Here is an 18540-nt window from a genome sequence, read left to right on the forward strand (position 1 = left end):
GTTTTTTTTGAATTTGCGATATTCTTCTAAGAAGGAAGGACAAGTATGACATAAAACATCATATCATGTGGTCGCCTGATCTCTTTGTATAAAAAAAAAAAAGCGTAAATTTATGATTGGAGCAGTTTTTGTTGGTCACCAATTGGCCTAGGCCTTGAAAATAGTGGTAGTTTTATATAAATGGGGCAAGGATCACACAAACTATAAATATCTCTAAACATGCGAGGCCTGAATTGTATTCGTTAAAGGCCCGGTATTAGAAATAGGCCGCGCTGGACCTCTGATTAAAGTCAATGTGGTAAAGATACACAACTAGAGAGACATAAAACAACCTTTATTTCAAAGAAAAATTATTTTCACGTGACACACACAAATGATCTAAATTAATGGCAGCAGCTTAAAAGTACCAAAGAACCAATGCCAATTATGCCATTACCATTAAACCAGTAAGTAATCGTTTGTATAAATCCTGTTTTTATTTTTCAACTCACTCTTCCAGATTACAAATTATTATGGTTTGTGAATAATCAATCATCTACCAACCTCACAATTTAGTTGACGGTGAGCTTTCCGACCATACCAGCTCCCTGGTGCGGCACACAGTAGAAACTGTAAGAGCCAGGCTCTGTCAACGTAACCTCGTACGTCTCTCCCGCACCATTGAGAAGCGCTTGCTCGTCCATCGAGATCTTGCTCGCGTTCACGCCACTAGGGATCTCGTCTTCGTCGAACACCACGTTGTGCGGGAACCCTGCGTTGTTCTTGAACACGATCTTCTCTCCTTTAGCCACCGTGAAGTCGCTTGGTACGAAAACAAGACCACCATCGTCAGATCCTAAGAGGATCTCAATGGCCATCGCATTCCCGGCCAAAGCGATGGAAGCTGCTGCTGCAACGGCCATGACGCCAAAATCTTTAAGAGAAGACTTCACGGATAGCTTAGGCGCCGATTTGGAGGGAGATTTGATGGCGGCGGTGGATACCGCCGTGGGTTTGGAGTTGACGGCGAGCTTGAGGCCGGTAAAACATGGGAATGCGACGGTAGCTGATGTAACTGATGCCATTTTATTATGTTTTGCTAGTTTATGTGATTTGTACTAGAAAATAAATGACATAAAATAAAGGACCTATCAGATTTATAGATAAATTTTGAAATTTCTCCAAAAATGGATTGTGAAGCCAAAAAAGGGTTTTGTGAGATTTTATGTGGTGAGGAAATGAGAGGAAGGCAGGGTTATCTGCATGGAATTGCTGTGATTGGCTGTTTTAGATGTTTTGGGAGGTGACATGGCATTGTTTGATAGCCTTGTTTGACATTTTATAAGAAAACAAAGCCTAGGAGACTTTGAACATTCCAAGTTTACATTTGTAGCTAGCCAAAACTAATTTGAAGTCTCTGAACTCTGAATTAAGTAGAGCATTCCCATTGATATATCATAAAGAGTCTTTAAATATAATAAATAAACAATAATATCATAATATAAATGTACAAGAAAATAACAAATTAATGTATAAACATCTTAAATTTTGTTATTTATGTAAAAATATTTTCAAATGATTATATTTCCTGCATACCTCAATTTTGGAATCTATATATATTAATTTATTTAAATAAATAATTTTAATGAAATATCATGGACAGAGATACTTTAATTTTCCAAAAGTTATATCTAATAATAAAAAATATCGAAAGACTTTTCTGATTACGAAATGAAATAGTCTAATAAAATATAAATTCCTAAACGGGCAGCTAATCTTGTCAAGCCTATTCAGTAGCTTACAGAATGGGCCTTAATGGACTAAAGTTTAACATTTGGACCACTACAATAACGAAAAGTTAGAAACACGGCGAGACGTTCGATTATACAAGAGATAAACGACGCACAAGAGAGAAACTCCACCGTTTTAAGAAACCAACCTAGACAACCCTGCCGTTTGCCTCGTCAGCAGCACTGAGCCTTAACTTTTCTCTGTACTCGTTCAACTCCCTCTGATACCTTTCCTTGTCCTCCAATCCAATCTTCTGGTAAACCTAAAAGCAATAACCGGAAAATTCGGTTAAGTTACCGGTTTACTACAAATAACCAATAATCTCAAACCGGTTAATCATGTAATTTGTTACCAATCGTTCCTCAGCTGAGAGATTGCTCCATGACTCGCCTATGATCTTCGTAAACTCTCGTTCCTTGTTTGGGTAAAGAGACTTGAGCTTGCAATGTTTCTCAGCAAAGAAGAAATTGTAACCGCTCCGGTTTGGTTTCGGGTAATTCGGGTCCTCTCTGCGTCTGCTTCTACGTTTTTTACCAGAACGACGTCGTCTCCTCCCAGCTTCCACGTATGGTACAACGGCACCAATCGGATCAGAAGCTGGTGTTGATGGGCCGGGATGGGCTGAGTGGTAAAGCACGCCATTAAGAATCTCTGAGCCCAACTTAACTTTAACCAGATAGCCACAGTCGAATTTGCCTTCAATTGTACCTATGGCTGTGAAACTCAACGAACCTGTGCCATGTATTCACATGTCACATGTATTCATAATCTAATTTAAATAAAAAGACATCATCTTATAGTCGCATCCGGTTTGGTCCACGTAGTCGGTTTATTATCCAAATAAATCCAAATAAATTTGCATCAAACGTTATGACGGTGGGACCATTATGAACTATAGGCTATATTTGAAAAGTATAGAGATGAACATAAAGATTTTACGACAAGTACGTAAAGCTAACAAGACAATCATCATCCTAGTGCCCCTAAATATAAGTTAAGCATCTATATAATCATTGATTAATATTCTTAATAGACAATAAAAAGACCGAGTAATATGTAACAAACCTTGGGAAGGAGGAGGATAAGAACTAGTATATCCTATGCTTGGAGGAGTGTATTCAACGAGAGCCATCTCCTTGCTCGTTGAAGGATCCTTGGCATGAAATGTAGCTGAGATAAATGAAAGACACATGTACTTGTTTCATATAAATGTAACGCATGAACAATCGTTGCTAAATAATTCATAGTTTCAAGATTATTACATTAACTATAGAGATAATATAATGAATCAAATTCGGGTAAAAACAATCGTGGACTCCCACGTTTGTCGTAAAAATGTGTTCCACGATCAAACCAATGACTTAATATTTAAGATTTTTATTTTTAATTAGTTTTTTAGTTTCAAGCTTTTCAGATTATCGTCGATGGCAAACAAAAAAACAACTGAAGTTTTTAGTCTTAGGGCATCAAAGCATTTTATCCAGCAGTTGAATTCAAAATGTCTAAGAAAATCTCTTTTTTTTTTTGAAAAGGAGAAAAATCTATTTTCGAAGTAAATATAGAGTGAAATGAGAATATAAACCTGTGGGATGAAGAAGAGGACCACGAGCATTGAAGAGATGAACTTGTTCGTAATGGAAGAGAAGATTGAGATAATGTTTCCTTAAGACAAAAGAAGCACTTGTTGTAGTCGCAGAGAATCTAAACACTCCTCCAACTTCCCTCCATTTTTTCTCAGTCACAACCTTTATAATTCACATGCATTTTGAAAACATAAATTTAAGACTGAGAATAAACTACTAGTAGTATTGAAAAAGAATCAAGAAGTAAAGTGGTTGACCTTTTCGTAACCTCCCCTCCTCGTGACTTCCACATACAAAACATGCAAGTCCAGTTCTTTTCCACCAATCACAGGGATCCTTGAATAAATCATTTTATTAAAAAAACGTATATAAAATAAGTAAAGTTGATGATAAAAAAAACTACATAAAAGTAAGAAAAAGAATGGTTACATGAATTTGGTGGCTAGTATGGAGTGAAACCGCCTGAGAGTATCCCAGAAGAGAGAAAGATCTTTAACAACATCTTCATGTGAAGCCAAAGGTTCCGGGTACTCTTTAACCTTCGCCGGAGACGTCGCAGTCGTTTCTATCGTCGCCTGAGACGGCGTCGATTCATTTCCAGATGACATAGTTTGAGAGAGAAGAGAATATTGTTTTTTTTTTTTAAATTGTCTGGTCTCTCTTATTTGGTTTTGGTTTAAGGAAAGAAGAGAAAGATAACAACTGAAGATAAGATTTGTGATTAAATCCGAAAGAAATATAAACCGAAAGAAATATAAATTAAAAAATTTTGCTAGCTAAGGATTAAAAAGTAACGGACGTGAGGATTTGTCATTTTCTTTATTTTATGTGTGTGTTTAATATATATCACAAAGTTATAATGGAAATTAAAATTATATATACTTTTTGTAGTTTATATATTTGCTTTCAAACTTTTTGTTCTTTGCCCAAAAAAAAAACTTTTTGTTCTTATTTTCGAGGCGTTTTGAATGATGATTTGTCTGATGCTAGCTTATATGTATTAATTACTTTTTCACAGTTATTATAAATACTGATATTATTACACTTCAACTACGAGCAGTCGAATTTAGTCACATCTTTCTCTTTCCAACGTAATCAATAATTCAAGAAAAGTTCAAATCACTTGCGTCTTAATTACATGAAAGTTTTGACCAAAAAAAATACATGAAAGTATACACCTTCTTGCATTTTTCAACAAAGTTTATTAAATTCTTACATTTTTAACATTTTTCAAAATAAATATGTGCGTTATAAAATCATGGGAAAATTCTTTTAAATTGACCATCTATGTGAGATTTGATATATACGAATATTGAAATAGAACCTATGCACTTTATACACATGATACTTTACAATAAAAAGTACAAAAAATATCTAGGTGAGGCATCTATAACTCATAATATCTTAAATACTCTTTCATTTCAAAATATATAATGTTTCTGCTTAAAATACACATTAGATAAAAAGTTCAACTTTTTCAAAAACTTAAAAAGAAATCTAACAAATAAATAAAAGCAGTAAAATGTATCTGGTTACATATTTTTTATAAAGTTTGAGGGATATAGAAAAGTGAAAATATTTTATATTTTAATATTTGAAACGGGAGAATTAAAGTTTTGTTGGTATTTAAAATTGAAAATTTGTCACTGTTGAGTATTGACATGCATTGGTAAGCGAAAGTTATAAAGTAGTAGTACTTATTAGTGCAGACGAAGATAGGAGTCACACCCTAAAACTCATCGGTTCAAACGAAGTCTGACATTTTATTTACCCTAAATAACAATTTAATTATAACTAAAAAAGATAAAATGGTAAAAAAAAAGAAGTAATGGGCCTTATGGTTCGGAGAGAGAGGCTGACGTGCGTATAGGGGATTTTATTGTTCTGCTCATATGTAACGTCACGTCTCTGCCTGTAGATTCGTTCCCACGTTTCTTCCTCTCCATCTTTAAACTTCAAATAAAATTCTATGTTCTATAATAAAAGTAAATCTTTATATAATAATGCCATTGAGGATCGTATAAAGCATTTGTGAAAAAAGCATTTTGATATAAAAGTTACAGGAATCGTTAACCAAAATTGTTGAAAAAAACTCATAAACACAAACAGTGATGACTCTTCTAACAAACCCTGAGATTAGTTAAGCTACTACAGTAATGGTGTCTTTGGAGGTCTTGACTTGAGAGTTTTCATCATTTTGCTCTGGCTCTGTTGTTTCTTGGGCCTCGCCAACAGTCTTGTAGACAAGAACTGGTTCTGTGTTGTGTCCATTTCTGCCATAGTTTAGGTCAGGATAGTTTCTATAGTTCAAGGAATGCAACCAAAGAGCTACAGATCCATATCTTCGCTCAGCAGAGCCTATATGAGAATATATATGCTTCAATTTAAAGGCTTCAGCTTCTTCCTTGTATGCTTCCATCGACACTTCCTCATGCCCATCTTCAAATTGTGTGTTGTTATAAGCCGTGAAGAAGCATTCATCCAAGTAAAGTCCTACTTCTGGCGCCATTGGTACAGTTATATTCACATCTCTGGTTACATAAGTGAAATATTAGAATCAACACCTACAAGCTTAAAACCATTAGAAGAAAGAAGAAGCTTACTTGCTGAAAGCAGTCTCGATAAGTGACTCAGGAGCACAGTTCCTCATGATAGCAACAGCAAGACCCATCATCTTCCGAATCTGATGAAGCATGAAGCTTTGTCCCAATACTTCACACTTGATAAAGTCAATCCCATCAAGACTAATAACAGTGTTTGCAGTGAAGGAGATGATGGAACGATTCGCAGCTGGATCATCAGCCTTTATCCTAGTAGTGAAATTATGAAAATTATACGACCCAACATAATAACTCAGTATCCTATTAAACCTCTCCTTCTCTTCTTCACCGTAACAAAACTTACTCTTTACATCAGTTCTCAACGCACTCAAGCTGTTCGACGTAATGTCTGACCGAACATCCAATGACTTAGCGTCAAAGCTATCACCTTTCAACTTGCCCACAACACCAGTGATCTTGTTCTTACGCCCTCTCTCAGAACACTCGAAACACTTCACATACTCCTCTCCAGAACCCAAACTAGCCATCACCGCTTCTCTATCACGATGCGTGAACGGATCAAGAGCAAACACGGGGAGCAGATACACATACCTCCTCCGATCACAGAACTTCTTGGAGCTAAACTTCTCTGGAACACGCCTGTAACCAAAAACCCTAATCTGATCAGGGAGATTAGCGTTGAGCCGATCCACAAACCCAGGAGGGTCAACGTGGAATCGACCGGAGACGACTTGTCCCACGGCGCTCACTCCTTTATCGGTCCGCGCGCACCGCGTGAAGTCGTACTGCTTCGGCTTGCCACGATCGGTCTCCGTTACAGATCCGGCGCGAAACAGAGCTTCTTCGAGCTCGCCTTCTATGGTTTTCGCGCCGGGGTTCCTTTGCATCCCTAGATAACCCACGCCGCAAAACGCTAAGATTATAGCGACTTTTCTCCGTTCTTCTCCGCCGCCGGAGAAGTCTGTAACGTCGCCGGCGGTGATGGTGGTTGACATTTTGAGCTTCTAATGGTTCTTGGCTCTCGATCGGGATCCAAAGTCTATATCTTTAGTGACGAGAAGCCATCGAACGCCTCCATGGTTCCAGACTTCCTCTGCTGCTACGGTAATGCTCAAAACCCTAGACGACGACGACCGTGGACAAGATGGCTACGACGCCGTTTAGTCTCAAACTCCTTTTAATTGGGCTTTTAATTTTAGTTTAGATATGAGCTTCATCGCTAAAGCCCAAAAACATTTCTGAAATCCGAGGTTATTACGACGCCGTTTTCTCCTAAACCCTTTAACTGGGCCTGTTGGGCCTATGATTTTTAGTTACAGGCTTTACAGCTGGAAGGAGATTTGATACAGCAAAATAATAAAATAAAAAACCTAAAAAGACATATACATACCTTGTCTTGCTCTGCTCTGGTAATGATCATTTCGCTGTCGGTATCTTTCTTCTTTGAATCTTAAACTCTCTAAACAAGCTTGCCGACTCCTTCTTTCATCCAGATGAGCAGCGACGGAGGAGGATCTCGTCGCATCAGATGGCTGCTAGGTTTCGGCTTCTTCGTTCAAGGATTCAGAGGCTTCCCATGGCTCGGAGCCAATTTCTTCCTCACCGACGAGCTCCGCGTCAATCCTTCAGTGTTACAGCTTCTCCAGAACTCCGCTAATCTCCCAATGGTCGCTAAACCAATATACGGCGTCGTTTCGGACGCTGTCTACTTCTTTGGCCAGCACCGTGTCCCTTACATCGCTTTTGGAGGTAAATGAAATATACTAATTCAACACCGATCACTTTGACTCAAGTGGTTTGATTCTTTAAACGGTGTCGTTTTATGTTTTTTTTTTCTCTGTTTTGCAGCGTTGCTACAAGCAGTCTCATGGCTTGCGATAGCTTTCTTGGCGAGATCGAACGTGTCGATATTAGCTTTATCGCTCTATCTTCTCCTTAGTAACCTCGGCGCTTCGGTTGTAGAAGTAGCTAACGATGCTATCGTCGCCGAGGCCGGAAAGCGAAAGAGCGCTTCTTCGGGTGAGCTGCCTTCGTTCGTTTGGATGGCTTCTTCTCTCGGTGGGATCCTTGGGAACCTCTTAGGTGGAATCGCTATCAAAACGTTTTCCTCTCAGTCGACGTTTCTAGTGTTCGGCCTCTTAGCTCTTCTTCAGTTCTTGGTAACTTTAAACATCAGAGAAAAATCTCTAAACCTTCCGGAGAATCATTCTCCTTCTGGTGGTGGTGGTGGTATCAAGAGCCATGTCTCTGACCTTTCGCGCGTGCTGAGGAAGCCGGAGATCTCTTACTCCATAGCGTGGATGGCGTTGTCCACCGCTCTGGTTCCTGTTCTTACAGGGACGATGTTCTTTTACCAGACGAAGATCTTGAACATGGACGCGTCATTGTTAGGAATATCCAAGGTTGTTGGTCAGGTTGCGATGCTTCTTTGGGGAGTTGCTTACAACCGTTGGCTTAAAACGACTTCTCCCAGGAAGCTGATCGCAGCCATTCAGGGAACTATAGCTGTCTTCGTGGTGTCGGACCTATTGTTCGTGAGAGGAGTGTACAGAGACTTGGGAGTGGCGGACTCTGTCTACGTGCTCTTCGTTTCGGGGATATTGGAGACTTTGTTTTATTTCAAGAACCTGCCGTTCACGGTGTTGATGACGAGGCTGTGTCCTCGCGGGTGCGAAGGGTCTCTCATGGCGTTTGTCATGTCGGCCATTGCGCTCGCGTTTATAGTCAGCGGGTATCTTGGGATCGTTCTCGCGTCGTTTGTGGAAGTGACGGTTGATGATCACTCGGGGTTTGCTGGTGGATTGGCGGTAGAAGCGGTCTGCGTTGTGGTTCCGCTGGTGTTCACCTCGTGGATATACGATGAGGAGGAGAAGAGTAAAAAGGAAGAATGAGTTAATTTAAAAACTTTTATTTGTATATGTTTGTGACATTTCTTAGTTTCTCATGGCCGGTGGTGTGTTCTTTGATTTCGCTTCACTTTAGAACCAGACCGACCCGGTTCAATTTCTACCATAAACTGGTTAAATAGTCGAGTTGGATCTTAGAGTTATTAAACTGGTAAAACCTTTAAAATTATCAAAAATCTATAAACCGTCCGTATAAACATAAAACTAGTTTATATTTACAATGTTATAAATTTATTTATATTTTGATTATGTATCATATTGATTAACATTACTTTTAAATTTATACATTAAAAATATACTAAACCAGATTATTGAACTATATTTGATAAAATATATTAAACCAGATTATTGAACCATATTTGATCCAGTTAAACCATATTGAACCGTGATCCAAAAATTATTATGTCATGTTTAAAAAACACTGTTTTACATATATCAGGATCTTGTCCATATGGCAGTAGAAGTATACTTTGTAATAGTACGTTTATGTCTATTTTGCAGTTCACAAGTGGTTAGTATTTACTGGTTCTCTTGATTGTTTAACATCTAATTAGAGACAAATCATATAAGGTTGAGAATCTAATGCTTTTCCAGTTGGAAAATGTCATAATGTGATTTTTCTTTTGAAGAAACACTATATTTCTAGAACCGGCAAAACTCAAAATCCACAAGATCCGAACCGAATCAAACCGAATTAAACCGAATACCGACCATTTTCTCAGACCATCTCTCTATATATATACAAAGTAGTATGAACTAGTCTTTGTCCGTGTGACAATAATACGATCTTAACTCTTAAGTAATCTTAAGAGTTAACGCGTGTCTAGAATTTTCTAATCAGAGGAAGAAAAGAGAGAGAAACACACAAACATCGTCAATATATTGTGAGGTTTAAGAAGATTCTCCACTAAAAAAAAACAGAAAAAAAGATTCAACCTTTTTTTTTTTTTTTAAGAAGAAGGTATTGTATTCTGCAACTGGATCATCTATCTATCTGTTTAATCCTCTCCGCGGGAATCGAATCCTCTCAACTTTGGTTTTGCTCCGTTTGTTTCCTCTTCATTGTCACCTTTTTTTTAGAAAGTAATTATGTTTTTGTGTGTTTGCGGCCAAAAACTGTTTTGACATTTTTTTTTATTCTGATTCGTTTTTAGCTGTTCGATCACTTCACGCTTTCTCTCTAATGGCTATCTATATATATATGCAGGAGGATTGTTTGTTTTAAGGGACTTTGTAGAAGCACATCATCGCAAGAAGACTTGAAACCTTCTGTTGCGTCAATCACTGTTTCGACATGGGCTACTATAACAATGTAAGTGCCCCTTTTTGTTTTCTTTCTTTCTATTTAACACTTTATTTTGAAACTTGTTGTTGTTCAATCTCTTCTTGATTTATTTAAAAGCATGTTACTATGAATTGCAGGTCTTTGATGGATGCAATGACCAAACTGATATCGGTATGTTCATTATTAACCATTTAACCTTAAACATCAAATATTTAATATAGGATTTTGAGCCTTGTTCATGAGTTTATAAGTTATTAACTTATATATATAACGTCTCTTGCTTCTCTATATTATCAGGTGCGGTTATGCGTAATGGAAGAGAAGTCATTCTCCAGGTAAGCTTGCAGTGGCTCATCCTCTTAAGTAAACGTTCAATCTTTTTTGGTTTGGATCCTAAGAGAAAAACTCTGTTTCAGGCTTATAACTGGGAGTCTCATAAACACAACTGGTACAAAAACTTGGACGCAAAAGTTCCAGACATCTCAAAGTCAGGCTTCACTTCCGCGTGGCTCCCACCACCATCTCAGTCTCTTGCACCAGAAGGTTACCTTCCACAGGACCTTTACTCGCTAAACTCAGCATACGGCTCCGAGCACCTCTTGAAATCCTTGCTTGGCAAGATGAAACAGTACAAAGTCAGAGCTATGGCTGACATCGTCATCAACCATCGCATTGGCACTACGAGAGGACACGGTGGAACGTATAACCGCTACGATGGGAGCTCGCTACCGTGGGATGAACACGCTGTCACTTCGTGCACCGGAGGAAAAGTGAGTCAGTGATGATGATGATGATGATGATGATTCATCTTTCACATGTTTTTTTTTTTTTAACAATCATTAGAGCTTTTAAGGAAAAACGTTTTTTATTTTATTTAGGGGAACCGAAGCACGGGAGATAATTTCAATGGAGTTCCGAATGTTGATCACACTCAACACTTTGTTAGGAAAGATATTATCGGTTGGCTTCGTTGGCTGCGTAATACAGTTGGGTTTCAGGACTTTCGTTTTGACTTTGCTAGAGGGTAAGGAAGGTGTTTTTGATTATCTTGTTTGTTTGTTTGTTGTGTGGAGGAGTTTTTTTTTAAATGCGAAACTGTGTGTAGCTATTCAGCTCAGTATGTGAAGGAATACATTGGAGCAGCGAAACCGTTGTTCTCGGTTGGTGAATGTTGGGATTCTTGTAACTACAATGGTCATGGTCTTGACTATAATCAAGGTTTTCATAACTCTTCTTCTTTCTTCTTCTTATACCGTTTTAAATGTTTTCACAAGTGGTTTCGATCAGTCAATACAACTCTGTTTTTACCAGTGTTCTAAAAACCGGTCTAGACTGTCAAATGGGGTCTAAACGAAACAATTTTTCTTGAACCATTTTTAAAGTTGGTTTAGGTGTTCTAAAAATCGGTCTACGCGTCTGCCTGATCAATAATCCCTTCTAAAAACGTCTAATTACCGGCTAACCATTTCTTGAACATTTGTGTTTACTGTTGTTGGAATGATAACATTGTTTTTATTCCTTCTTTGTAGATAGCCATAGACAGCGTATAATCAATTGGATTGATGCCACGGGACAGCGTTCAGCTGCATTTGACTTCACCACTAAAGGAATCCTGCAGGTATATATGCATTGTTCGTTTCAGCTCCTTGTGTATATGATTCATAGTTTCTTCATTTTGTTGAATCTCACATGTCATTTGATGATATACTTTAGGAAGCTGTGATGGGTCAGTATTGGCGTTTACGTGATGCACAAGGGAAGCCGCCGGGAGTAATGGGATGGTGGCCTTCAAGATCTGTCACCTTCCTTGATAACCACGACACTGGTTCTACTCAGGTTATTATGTCACATAAATATATATTCTATGCACTTCGGTTTATAAACAGAGTCCACATGTTTGCTTACTTTTTTTTTTTGGTTGCTCTCACAGGCTCATTGGCCTTTCCCTTCACACCATATTATGGAGGTAAAGAAGTTCTCCAAAAAAACACAATCACTTCCTTGCGTTTCAAGTTTTCCCTAATGGAGGTAAAGATGTGTGTTTGTGTCTTTGTAGGGCTATGCATATATACTTACGCATCCAGGCATCCCATGTGTGTTCTATGACCACTTCTATGATTGGGGAAGCTCGATTCATGACCAGATTGTCAAACTGGTATGTTGTTCACTTCACTTCAATCTCTCTGGTTAACCTTTAGTACCACGAGCTGATATTTTCATTCTGTTCTTTCCTTATTGTTCATTTGACAGATTGACGTTAGGAGGCGACAGGATATTCACAGTAGGTCAACGATCCGTATTTTGGAAGCAAAGTCTAACTTATACGCAGCCATTGTTGGTGAGAAACTGTGCATGAAGCTTGGAGACGCCTCTTGGTGTCCTTCTGGTAGAGAGTGGACTCTAGCAACAAGTGGTCATCGCTATGCCGTCTGGCACAAGTAAACCTTCCCCTTCGTCTCGAAGGTTCTGGCTCCATATAAAATAAACTCACTTTCTATCTTGAATTAAATTATTTAAATAATGTCCGTTACCTACGTCTCCATGACGCCATATGTTACAAGTTATCTACGTATGTTCAATTTATAAAGTGAGCACTATTGTGTTTTGGGTTGACTCGTGTTTGTTTTCCAAAAGAGTCCAAATTGCAAGATAATACCCAAAAGAATTGATTTTAAAAGCACATGATGATGTAAATTGCAATGGGTTTTGTTAGTAGGATAAAAACACTTACTCTATGCTATTAGTCAAAAGACTCAAAACCATATAGATGTATATATATTCTACCCAAAGGATAAAATAGAATGTTAAAGAAATACAAAATAATAATACGCAAGTTATTGGTGGCCACTAGAGTAGCGCTAGAGGAGCCGAGAAACAGCTGATGTGTATATTATATAGTAATAGGAATTCATGATTCTTATTTTGAAACTTTAACAACAAAAGCCCTATACCCTTTTTTGCCTTGCAGCATATCATGTCTTATCGTTTGAGGTTGGACCCCGCACACAGTCTTTTCCAACTTATTTTCTTATATATTGGACTAGTTTTGTATGTTGTTTCAATCGTGTATATTTAATATATTCAAAACTTGGGAACTGCATAAAGAACAAAATCGATTCAATCATGAACACCATTCTGGCTTCACGTGACATGCGGGGGGTTAAAAGATCTTATACTAATTTTTCTTCTTATTTGTTTAATGGTTATGGACTAGCTACAAGGCTCATTACTACTTTGATAAAGCAGATATATGAAACGATATGAGAAAATAAGCAGTTGTTAACCAGAGAAAACGATGTTGATGATGATGAGCATGTGATAGAGCGAGAATGTCCCGTCTGTAAGCAGTCCCATCATGCAGCTAACGTCTAAATGATATAGGTTTCGAATGGTAGAAGCACTTCAAGCAGGACAGATCAAGCAGATCATGCAGATCAAGCAGGACAAGTGCAGATCAAGTGGATCATGCAGAAGAGAACCATATCAAATAATTTATTGTAACTTATGAATAACAAAATCAGATCAAAACTATAGATCATATATTAAAACAATAAAAATGACACTTAGATATCTAAACAAATATCTTAGATGTTATAGGATCGGCCGAAATGCCTGTAAATGTTTTATAAGATACTTATACTTCTTTTATTTTCTTATTTATAAAAATTAAATATTATATGACAAAAAATAATAAGTAGAAAATGATAATTTTGTATTGTTAAAGTTGTAAATAAAATAAAATAAAAATATTGTATTCATAAAAGTAGATATATATATTTTTAAAGTTATGTGTTGTAACAAAATTATTTATTGACAATAAAAAAAAAAGCAGATCAACACTACCAAATGTTGGCGGATGAGACAAAAAATATTGAACTGCATGCAGACCTCCCGCTTGAACTGCTTTTACAAACAGAAAATAGTAAATGGTGAATGCAGTGCGGGAGAACTGCATATGCAGGAGAACTGCATATGCAGGAGAACTGCACTTGTCCCACTCCTCCATTCGGACACATAGACCCCATAACTTTTGCTGTATAAAGAGAATGTCCCGAAGATGGTGTACAAAAGAAAACTTTCTAAAAGCAAACCAAAAGAAGTGTTGACGTTTTTTGACAGTCGAGTTCTCATTTTCATGCCTTTAATCTGAAAATCTATTAACGTTTTTACTTTGATCGTTGATCGATCAAGCATGAATAACATTTTTTTAAATATCTCTGTGTATCGTATATATTACAAAATCGTATTTTGTTGTAAAAACACTGTGACACTGTTATACTTTACTATTCTAGACACGATATCCGAAAATTCATGTATGTATATGTTCGTCTTGTCATGAATTTTAAAAATATCAAAGCGTGTGTAAATAGATCGATGGCTTGTACATGTTATGGAGAGTACATGTGATCAGACAATTCTTAAATAGTTTTAAATTAATCATACCACTGAGTCACTGACTATTCCACAAACCCGACGTTTCATTTTTCTGCTTTTTATTCTTTATAAACTCGATTTTGTCGAAAGAGTATTAACTTCGTTTTACCGATTAATTCAAATTCAAACAAAACAAATACGAAACCTAGTTGGTCAACCTGGTTCATATCTTCTTCAACAAAACTGTATTATACCCGTTCAGACTAACTTTGAAGATTCAGCTTCTTTCTTTTGTATATATATAGTTCATATAATTACAATGATTTTATTAGTGACTAGGCAACAAGATATTACAAACGTATACGACTTGCATTCCTCAAAGAAATGAATAAAATCCAACTAAATCAACATGTCATTATTATCTACTGAAATGTGGTTTAATGTATGATGGTTCGGTTCCGTGATTTAAAAATGTTGATGGAAAGTTAGTAAGATGTGGGAATTTAATGGAGAGACCTGTTTGGGTGGAGTGGTAGATTTTGAGGCAATAAATAGTGGGGAAAATTATGAGTTGTTGCAGTTAATGCACGCAAGGCATGCAATGTTTACTCATCCATACTTCTAATAAAAAGTTAATTTTACTGGAGTGTGTTCCGTTTATTAAGAAAATACTGTAACCAGTGAATAAAATAAGAAGAAAACAAGATTTCAAAACAAATTGTCACAAGGAATAAATGAGAAACTTTGCAGGTTGTGGGAGTGATGAGTGCGACATATCAAACGACAGAAGGGAAAATATGATCTTATAATAAATTATGAAATGATGTCATTTTAATTGTATTTTTTCGTCATTTGAAGTAAGAAAACAAACAGGGATGGACCTTATTCTTGAATACTTTATGGAGTAATTAGCGTATCATGGTTAATTACTAGGTTAAAAGGAAATTATCTTATTTCTAAAATCTGTGGAAGTATTTAGATGAGCCTAGGATTCTGCAATCCACTCCATGGTGGAGTAGTAAATGGACCCATCAGTTGGAAGTTGCCTCACACAGAAGTCAGAGCTTTGTTAATCTTACATGATTCTCATATCTCAAGAATATAATATAATACGAGTACTTTAAAACAATTACTTCTCTTTTGTAGTATTTCTTAATTTTAAAGTTTCCATATATACATGGTATAAAGTATAAACAAAACAATTTGTATAAATTCAAAATGTTTTGAAAATCACAAGAAGCTAAACTCTCTTTATCTCTCTCTTTCTATTAGCTTCCTATTAATTTGGTATGGGTCGTAATATGTCCAAGTTCGGATGAGAGTTGGGAAGAAAAGATACCAAGCTTGTAGGTCGGACCATTTATCGAATCAAACAACTCCTATCCTCGAAATTTTGATAAAAAATTATTCAATGATTGTTATGGACGCACGCAACTACCCTATTAATATCGGGACTCAAATGAGTTAAAGAGTTATTAAACTTGGACTCTCGTTGACAATTTTGTGTGTTCTACAACAAGGTTGTGACTCGTTATTCTAAATTTGCTTGTAACATTTGACTATCTTCTTTACGATTATAATTTTGTTATCCAGTTTGTAACTTCTTAATTATATTTTGTCAGTTCAGTGGCATTATAAATTAATAACCATAGTCAGCTAGAAAGCGTGGTGCCATTTAACTTGTGGTCCGGACAAAAAGTATGAAAAGGAAGAAGAAAACGAACGGTAAGCCGTATGCATAAAAGAGAACCCCGTAGTTTCTTTTGTCATTAAAAAAAGAGAGAGAAACAACCAAAAGAAAAGTAAAACAAAAATCCATAGAAATTTGTTTAGCTTATAGTATTAGGTTTCTGTTTTCATGATATCTTCTTCGTATATAGCATCTCTCTCTCTCTCCCTTCACTGTTTTTCTGTTCATAGTTGTTAGATCTTATGTCTTTTCGAATCTGAATCTTTAAACTGATCTCCTCACCTTTTTGATTAAACCCATCCATATAGTTTCCAGCTTTCGAGACGTCTGTTGTTCGATCTTCTCCGTAGCTTTGTGACAACAGATTCTAGGGTTTGGTTTTTTTTTTTTTTTCTTAATAAAATATTTATCAGTTCATAAATTTCTTGCTATACAACTTTTTTTTTTTTTTTTGGTCACAGTTTCTTGCTATACAACAATTCTACATATACTATCATAGTATCATTAAAAGAAACCATCTGCTTCTTTCTCTACCTCATAAATACTCTCTCACTATTGTTCTATCGATCTAGGTTTTTGCTTTATCTTTTGTTCTCTTCTTTTATGTTGAAACACTTTTTGCTCCTTGCCGTATATAAAAGGTAAAGTTTGGATCGGTAACCTTTTTGATCATGTGGGTTTGACAAAAGAATTTCTTACAGAGTTCTTTGGCATTCTGTCCACCTCCTTTCTGAATATATTTGTGTATAAGTGTACGTAACCACGTTGTGTTTTGTGAGAGGAGGTGGGCATACTGCCAATAGAGATCTGTTAGGGTTTCTTTGTAAAACCCCTCATGATTTGATGTATTCAAGATAGTACATTGGCTCATCATGGTAATCAAGATCACTAAGACCAGAGTTTGAAGAAAAATGGTATTATCTCTAATTCACTTAACCTTATTATATGTGACCGTCACTTCTTTTGTTCGATGAAGTCATTTTTACACATTCCCTATTTCCTTTGAGTTGATTGATCTCTCGGAGGTCTTTTTTTTTTGCTTGCCTTTGTCGTTTAGACTGGAGAGTGCTCCAATCTTTTGTTGGGTTTGTAAGATTTATCACGTTGTTTACATCATCCAGGAAAAGGTAAAATCATTAAAAAGAGGACCCATTACTCGATTTGAGATAATATGAGAATATTGTTGTGATGGAAAAGGAGAATTTGCTCTACCTTTTTATGTTTTTGAAGCCCACACAATGTTATTATGATGTCTTGTTTTCTTGAAGTTGGAATCTATATTTAACTGGTAACTAGTGTTTATATGTAAAATTGCATGTTTCTATGTTGTGTGATGGTAATGTTTAATCTGTTAACATGGTTGGAGAAAAACCAAGTTCAAACTTAAAATAGTTATCGTTGTTTTCTTTTGTAAGTTGGAATGTATATATATATATGTAAAATAGCTATCGTTTGTTTTCTTTTGTAAGTTGGAATGTATATACAGATATGTGATGATAATATATGTTGAATCTTAACATTCTGATGAGTATTTACGAGGTATTTAGGCTCTGCGATATTGTAGTCTTTTAATTGTTTTGAAAAAAAGGTTTTTGTTGCTAATCCAAAATAGATTGTCTTTATACTTTCTTATTTCTCCTTGCATTGTAGTCATCAACTTATAAAACGAAAATGAGTCGAAAATCCTATAAATTTATCTCCTTAATGGAATTTTTTTTATTAATTAGGTTTTAGATGGTTCGAAACTGTTTTGCAATTATCGATGGCATCAGATTAACCAAGAAGTTAGCTGTTTTAATGAAGGATGAGATGAAATCAACCAAATGATCCGAGTTATATATATATATATATATATATATATATATATATATATTACATGGTGTTTTATTTCTGTGTTTTTTTTTGAATCTTTACGCAGGCAAACTAACCTATGGATGGGTAATACGACTTTACGTGACTGAGTAGACATGTATAATGCACGACGTCTTCGACGTGCCTACGGTTCTACAGATTAAATAAGGAATACTATATTTTATTTATTTATATACTTGTTGGGAATATTACCCAATATCGATGAGATGAAGATGGGATTAGACAACTAAAAGATTTAAGAAAAAAGACTCTTTATATTTAGGAAAAGGTTTACAAAGATTTTGTTTTGAGAACTCTCTCTTACAAATGTTTTCTCTCTTTGTTTTCTTGATTCTTGGATGATTACAAATGGTGCTAAGCACCCCTATTTATACTAGTAAGTGGAGACTACAAGTTAGTTCTACACACTTCATCTTCTACACACTTCATCTTCTACACACTTCCTTTTCTACACACTTCTTCATCCTTCTCCATTTTTCTCTAGATATTTCTTCTTCTT

The 18540-nt window shown here is 36.2% G+C and overlaps 5 protein-coding genes across 6 annotated transcripts; 2 read left to right on the plus strand and 3 right to left on the minus strand.

Annotated features, from left to right (window-relative positions):
• Window positions 1-317: 317 nt before the first annotated feature.
• Window positions 318-1182, minus strand: LOC106296673 (plastocyanin). The gene has a single exon (XM_013732865.1). It carries the CDS (start codon window positions 1062-1064, stop codon window positions 552-554), a length of 513 nt encoding a protein of 170 aa, XP_013588319.1. The 5' UTR covers window positions 1065-1182; the 3' UTR covers window positions 318-551.
• Window positions 1183-1698: 516 nt separating this feature from the next.
• Window positions 1699-4052, minus strand: LOC106298312 (high mobility group B protein 9). The gene is made up of 6 exons (XM_013734414.1): window positions 3783-4052; window positions 3611-3689; window positions 3353-3515; window positions 2836-2940; window positions 2123-2502; window positions 1699-2032 (listed from the first exon to the last, which is right to left on the minus strand). Exons 1-6 carry the CDS (start codon window positions 3959-3961, stop codon window positions 1919-1921), a joined length of 1020 nt encoding a protein of 339 aa, XP_013589868.1. The 5' UTR covers window positions 3962-4052; the 3' UTR covers window positions 1699-1918.
• A 1335-nt stretch (window positions 4053-5387) lies between these two features.
• On the minus strand, window positions 5388-7150 carry LOC106297036 (tRNA pseudouridine synthase A, mitochondrial). The gene is made up of 2 exons (XM_013733315.1): window positions 5957-7150; window positions 5388-5884 (listed from the first exon to the last, which is right to left on the minus strand). Exons 1-2 carry the CDS (start codon window positions 6907-6909, stop codon window positions 5494-5496), a joined length of 1344 nt encoding a protein of 447 aa, XP_013588769.1. The 5' UTR covers window positions 6910-7150; the 3' UTR covers window positions 5388-5493.
• Window positions 7151-7292: 142 nt separating this feature from the next.
• LOC106296559 (probable folate-biopterin transporter 7) lies at window positions 7293-8939 on the plus strand. Its single transcript, XM_013732718.1, has 3 exons — window positions 7293-7323; window positions 7408-7663; window positions 7763-8939. Exons 2-3 carry the CDS (start codon window positions 7408-7410, stop codon window positions 8803-8805), a joined length of 1299 nt encoding a protein of 432 aa, XP_013588172.1. The 5' UTR covers window positions 7293-7323; the 3' UTR covers window positions 8806-8939.
• A 730-nt stretch (window positions 8940-9669) lies between these two features.
• LOC106296302 (probable alpha-amylase 2) lies at window positions 9670-12718 on the plus strand. 2 transcript variants are annotated; one of them, XM_013732405.1, is made up of 12 exons: window positions 9670-9781; window positions 10028-10132; window positions 10243-10276; window positions 10403-10440; window positions 10522-10875; window positions 10984-11129; window positions 11211-11323; window positions 11635-11723; window positions 11819-11941; window positions 12036-12071; window positions 12162-12260; window positions 12356-12718. In XM_013732405.1, the coding sequence occupies exons 2-12, from the start codon at window positions 10115-10117 to the stop codon at window positions 12545-12547; spliced, it is 1242 nt and encodes a 413-aa protein (XP_013587859.1). In that variant the 5' UTR covers window positions 9670-9781; window positions 10028-10114; the 3' UTR covers window positions 12548-12718. The 2 variants fall into 2 exon arrangements, with proteins under 2 accessions (XP_013587859.1, XP_013587858.1); XM_013732404.1 differs by lacking the exon at window positions 9670-9781 and having other exon boundaries at window positions 9951-10132.
• The last annotated feature ends 5822 nt before the right edge of the window (window positions 12719-18540 follow it).

The sequence above is a fragment of the Brassica oleracea genome, chromosome C6 (assembly GCF_000695525.1).
Source record: "Brassica oleracea var. oleracea cultivar TO1000 chromosome C6, BOL, whole genome shotgun sequence".
In the NCBI taxonomy this organism is placed as follows: Eukaryota; Viridiplantae; Streptophyta; class Magnoliopsida; order Brassicales; family Brassicaceae; genus Brassica; species Brassica oleracea.

Excerpts from the sequence above, each read along its gene's own strand:
- LOC106298312 (XM_013734414.1), bottom strand. The coding sequence starts at position 3,961 with ATGTCATCTGGAAATGAATCGACGCCGTCTCAGGCGACGATAGAAACG. Across the intron at positions 3,690-3,782 it reads ATACTAGCCACCAAATTCAT|GATCCCTGTGATTGGTGGAA; the intron begins GTAACCATTCTT and ends GATTTATTCAAG. Across the intron at positions 2,033-2,122 it reads TCTCAGCTGAGGAACGATTG|GTTTACCAGAAGATTGGATT; the intron begins GTAACAAATTAC and ends TATTGCTTTTAG.
- LOC106296673 (XM_013732865.1), bottom strand. The coding sequence starts at position 1,064 with ATGGCATCAGTTACATCAGCTACCGTCGCATTCCCATGTTTTACCGGC.
- LOC106296302 (XM_013732405.1), top strand. Across the intron at positions 10,441-10,521 it reads GAAGAGAAGTCATTCTCCAG|GCTTATAACTGGGAGTCTCA; the intron begins GTAAGCTTGCAG and ends ACTCTGTTTCAG. Across the intron at positions 11,130-11,210 it reads CGTTTTGACTTTGCTAGAGG|CTATTCAGCTCAGTATGTGA; the intron begins GTAAGGAAGGTG and ends AACTGTGTGTAG.
- LOC106296559 (XM_013732718.1), top strand. The coding sequence starts at position 7,408 with ATGAGCAGCGACGGAGGAGGATCTCGTCGCATCAGATGGCTGCTAGGT. Across the intron at positions 7,664-7,762 it reads CCCTTACATCGCTTTTGGAG|CGTTGCTACAAGCAGTCTCA; the intron begins GTAAATGAAATA and ends TCTGTTTTGCAG.
- LOC106297036 (XM_013733315.1), bottom strand. The coding sequence starts at position 6,909 with ATGTCAACCACCATCACCGCCGGCGACGTTACAGACTTCTCCGGCGGC. Across the intron at positions 5,885-5,956 it reads ATCGAGACTGCTTTCAGCAA|AGATGTGAATATAACTGTAC; the intron begins GTAAGCTTCTTC and ends TTATGTAACCAG.